This window comes from Cucurbita maxima, unplaced genomic scaffold, assembly GCF_002738345.1.
Source record: "Cucurbita maxima cultivar Rimu unplaced genomic scaffold, Cmax_1.0 Cma_Scf00115, whole genome shotgun sequence".
Classification (NCBI taxonomy): Eukaryota; Viridiplantae; Streptophyta; class Magnoliopsida; order Cucurbitales; family Cucurbitaceae; genus Cucurbita; species Cucurbita maxima.
This window is the reverse complement of record NW_019272131.1, coordinates 180642-185662: the sequence shown is the minus strand read 5'-3', so window position 1 is coordinate 185662 and position 5021 is coordinate 180642. Positions and strand designations below refer to the sequence as shown.

Here is a 5021-nt window from a genome sequence, read left to right as displayed (position 1 = left end):
CTTTCTATAAACCCCTCCGGCAGGAATCTCAACACCTCCTTTTCATTCTGGTCGTTAAACAACGTCGTAGTAGCCGTCTCGTCTTTCGGTTTTCTAACGACCCATATGAATCTCTTGTTGGTTTTCACAGAATTTCGGTGAGAGGAAATTGAGAAAATGCGTAACAAAAAGGAGAGAGAAAAATAACTCTGACTGCGTTCAGGTTGTTTTATTTGTTCAGAACAAACTCCTATTTAAAGTAAAAAAGAATTCTAAAATTGGCTGGAGAGTGGCCAACTAAATCTGTGCCACTCCCTTCTAAAACTCTGGTGATCCATTCGACGTGATTTGTCGAATGGTCAAACTCACGATTTTCTGAAATCGTGTGAATAAGAAAAACGGTAAAACTCAGGTTTTATCTAACATCTCTGCCCACTCATTTCCAATCCCAACGCCAATTCGTTGATTTGATCACGCCAAAGAGCCCCCCGACTCCCAAACGACACAAACAGAACAGACTCCTTTGGCTGTTCATCAAGCCATTTCAAACAATCCGCTCTCTCTTCATTTTCACTGCAATCTTTCCTCACCAGCGGACCAATTGGATAAACAGGGGGCTTCCCTGGTTTCTCCTCTAGCAGAGCTTTTATAGCTTCAGGCTCCAATTCAGGGTAGCTGTTGAGAAAAATGGTATCCGCCATTCTATACCTCTTACAGTTATGGAGCAATAGCTTGTAGGCATCGTCACTCCTATCTTGAGTCGGTTCCTGAAGCTCTTTCCCATGAATTGGAATGCACCCCGGAATCTGAATCAGCTCGGGATGGTCCCTGTACTCGCCGGCGATGATTTGGTCGAGGCTTGGCATTTGTAATGCGAAGGAAAGGTTCATGGCAGAAGGAGGGAAGAAAAGGTAGCAAGGGACGTCGAATTCGATGGCGACATCGAAGGCGTCAGTACTGAAATGGTCGACGATAAGGCCAGCAAGATGGGTTTTTCCGATGAGGGATTTGAAGAGGTCGCGAAGGAATGGAACAGAGCGAGTTACAGAGAGGATGATGATGGTTTCGATTTTGGGGTTTTCGGGGAGATCGTTGAAGGAGATGGGAGGGAGGAAGAGGGGTTGGATAGTGGAAGGGAGGTCGGTTAAGACAGCTCTTTGGGGTTTGGTCGGAGGGGAGGAAGAGGGGTTGGATAGTGGAAGGGAGGTCGGTTAAGACAGCTCTTTGGGGTTTGGTCGGAGGGATGTTGGAGGGAATGGCGATGGTGACGGAGAAATTGTGGAGGGAGACGAGGCGTTTGGCGAACTCGACGAGGGGAATTAGATGGCCAACGCCGGGACTTGGGACGATAACAAGGTGGGGTTGAGAATCAACGTGCAGAGCTTCCATGGCTAGGGAAATGGGAGTGGAGAGTGAAGAGCTGAAGCATGGAACTCATCGGAATTTGATTTGTTAAATAACAGAGGAAAACAGAGGGCCTGTAAGAGCTGAAGCATGGAACTCATCGGAATTTGATTTGTTAAATAACAGAGGAAAACAGAGGGCCTGTTCCACTTGTCCGTTAATTTCTTACCATCAAATTCCTTCTTATCCACCACATGCAAGGAGACTATAACCAAATCCAACTCGAAATTGTTTCACAATCCAACCCAATCCTCTATTTGTTTTGACCTAAGTTGTCTCAATCTTAGAATAAATCTTCAAAGCTTCTAAGTTGGTAAGAAAGATCTAATGATACTTGTTTTCCATGGATACAATTTTTGGCACGTGTCAAAAATTGTTTTAAGTGTTAAAAGAACTCTTACAAAAATCAAGAATTGTCTCACCCAAAAGCTACTATTCATACTAAAACTCTATATTTAAAATAATTTACTTTCCATCGTATCAAAATTATCTTTCACTGAGTTAAGATAAATAGCAAATAACTCCAATATTTTTAACTCTAATGAATTTTGCTCTTCACTTCTCATTTGTATTGCGATAATACTACATTAATTGTGTTTATACTCTTGGAATTGAAACCGACTCTTGATTTAAATTGATGATGACCTTAAACATTATCGTAAAACTTGTAAAAATAATACAAACGAATCAAATAATTTTTTATGTCATTCACCGTCACTTTAACTCTAGAATCGCCATAAATATTCAAAAAGCAATATGATATGTAATCCAATTTATAACGTGGATCGAGTATTATATGTTCTTCTTTCCTTTTCGTTGGTTTTCAATAGTGTGAGTGTGCGCTAACCTATAGTCAGATCTTGAAGACATTGATGAGTCTGTCTAGCACGTGTTCATGCACGCATACTTGAGTTGTGTGCAGAAAAATACTATGCATCCAACCATACTTAAAAAAAATATATATTATTATTAATATTATTTAACTAATTTTGATAAATTAAATTCAAATTATCAACAATAACTTTTTTAAAATCATAATTTATTTTTAAATGCATTTTGATAAATTAAATTCAAATTATCAACAATAACTTTTTTAAAATCATAATTTATTTTTAAATGCACCTATTTATTAAAAGAATAAATTCTTTATAATTAATATCAATTATCAATGGATAAGTTTAAGCTTAAAAAGAAAAGAAAAGAAAAAAAAAACTTTCTTTTAGATGAAATCATAATGAATGAATGTGTAACAGCAAGCTTCTTTAGTACCCTTCCAAGTTTAATATGCATCCATTAACGAGATATTTATACACTTTATAAGAAATATTTCACTCCTCTTTTCAACCGACGTGGGATCTCACAATTTACCACTTTTGGAGTTTAGTGTTCTCGTTGGCATATCGCCCGGTGTCTGGCTCTGATACCATTTGTAGTGGTCGAAACCCACTGCGAACAGACTCGTCGTCAGCCTTATAGTTTTAAAATCACTTTTACTAAGAAGAGATTTACACACCCTTATAAGAAAATTTCGTTTCCGTCTACGATTGATATAAAATCTCACAATCCACTCCCTTGTAGGCCTTGAGCGTCCTCACTGGCACACGATCAGATGTCTAACTCTAATACCATTTGTAATCATCAAAATCCACCGCTAATAAATATTGAAATATGGTCAATCGATTTAGATGTGCAATTTTATACCTTTCAATTTGATTATAAAATACATTATCTTTAAAATTAGAGCGTTATAGAACGAATAAAAGATTTGAAAAATTCAAAAAATGAAAAGATAATTTTATTACACAGAATTCTGTTGTTATCATCACATTATTGATTTATTCAAATTGTAGAAAGTGAGGGAGTTGTGATTCAAGAGAACAAATTCAATGCCCCCAGACGCAATTCAAGATTCAAAAGCTTGTTATTATTGCAGATCTTGATGTTCTTCCAATTCATACCCTTCCTGGGAACTGCTGATCATCATCGTCTTCTTCCACTTCATACCCATTTCACACACTGCTTTGGATGAATACCCATCTTCCCATCATCATCGTCTTCTTCCACTTCATACCCATTTCACACACTGCTTTGGATGAATACCCATCTTCCCCCGCACCTCTTTCCGCTGCATTTTTCAGATTCTTCATTTTCTCTCGAATCCTTTTCCCCTCTTCGCCTTCCATTAACGACTTCACCACTTCTGCAATCTCTTCCTTCTCCACAATCCCACTTCCCTCCTTCTTCCTCGGCCTCAAACCAACTTTGATGTCCTCTGTCACCATATGGGCGTTCATCCTCTGTTCTGCATACAGCGGCCAAGCAATCAGAGGAACCCCATTCACCACGCCTTCCAGCGTCGAGTTCCACCCGCAGTGGCTCAAGAACCCCCCGGTGGACTCATGCCTCAGCACCTCAACCTGTGGCGCCCACGATGACACCACCATTCCCCTGTTTTTAGTCCTCTCCATAAACCCCTCCGGCAAGAATCTCCACGCTTCGTTCTCCTTCTCCTTCTCGTCGCCAAAAAACGTTGCGTTAGCCGCCTCGTCGTTTGGCTTTCTTACGACCCATAGAAATCTCTGCTCGCTCATTTCCAATCCCAACGCCAATTCGTTGGTTTGAGCACTCGACAGAGTCCCACCGCTCCCAAACGACACAAACAGAACCGACCCATTTGGTTGCTCTTTGAGCACTCGACAGAGTCCCACCGCTCCCAAACGACACAAACAGAACCGACCCATTTGGTTGCTCATCAAGCCATTTCAAACACTCCGCTCTCTTTCCGTTTTCACTGCAATCGTTTCTCACCAGCGGGCCCACTGGATAAACCGGGGGCTTCCCCGCTTCCTCCACTAGCAGAGCTTTCATAGCTTCCGGCTCCAATTCAGGGAAGCTGTTAACAAAAACAGCATCCGCCAATCTATACCTCTTACAGTTATGGAGTAATAGCTTGTACGCATCATCCTCCCTATCTTGAGCCGGTTCCAAGAGATCTTTCCCATGAATCGGAATACAGCTTGTACGCATCATCCTCCCTATCTTGAGCCGGTTCCAAGAGATCTTTCCCATGAATCGGAATACACCCAGGAATCGGAATCAGCTCGGGATGCTCCCTGAACTCGCCGGCGACGATTTGGTCGAGGCTGGGCAATTGAAAGGCGAAGGAAAGGGACATGGCGGAGGGAGGGAAGAAAAGGTAGCGAGGGACGTTGAATTCGATGGCGACATCGAAGGCGTCAGTACTGAAGTGGTCGACGATGAGGGCAGCAAGATGGGTTTTTCCGATGAGGGATTGGAAGAGGTGGCGAAGGAAAGGAAGAGAGCGAGTTACAGAGAGAGCGATGATGGTCTCGATTTTGGTGTGTTTGGGGAGATCGTGGAAGGAGACGAGCGGGAACAGAGAGAGCGATGATGGTCTCGATTTTGGTGTGTTTGGGGAGATCGTGGAAGGAGACGAGCGGGAGGAAGAGAGGTTGGATGGTGGAAGGGAGGTTGGTGAAGAGAGCTTTTTGGGGTTTGGTCGGAGGGGCGTCGGAGGGAATGGCGACGGTGACGGATAAGCCGGGAAGAGAGACAAGGCGTTTGGCGAACTGGAGGAGGGGAATTAGATGGCCAATTCCTGGACTTGGCACCATAAC

The 5021-nt window shown here is 42.4% G+C and overlaps 1 protein-coding gene and 1 pseudogene across 1 annotated transcript; both read right to left on the bottom strand.

Annotated features, from left to right (window-relative positions):
* LOC111473322 overlaps nucleotides 1-1160 on the bottom strand; it is a 2426-nt pseudogene extending 1266 nt beyond the window's left edge.
* A 2031-nt stretch (nucleotides 1161-3191) lies between these two features.
* On the bottom strand, nucleotides 3192-4452 carry LOC111473321 (hydroquinone glucosyltransferase-like). The gene is made up of 3 exons (XM_023118875.1): nucleotides 4121-4452; nucleotides 3488-4053; nucleotides 3192-3420 (listed from the first exon to the last, which is right to left on the bottom strand). Exons 1-3 carry the CDS (start codon nucleotides 4450-4452, stop codon nucleotides 3308-3310), a joined length of 1011 nt encoding a protein of 336 aa, XP_022974643.1. The 3' UTR covers nucleotides 3192-3307.
* Nucleotides 4453-5021: the final 569 nt, after the last annotated feature.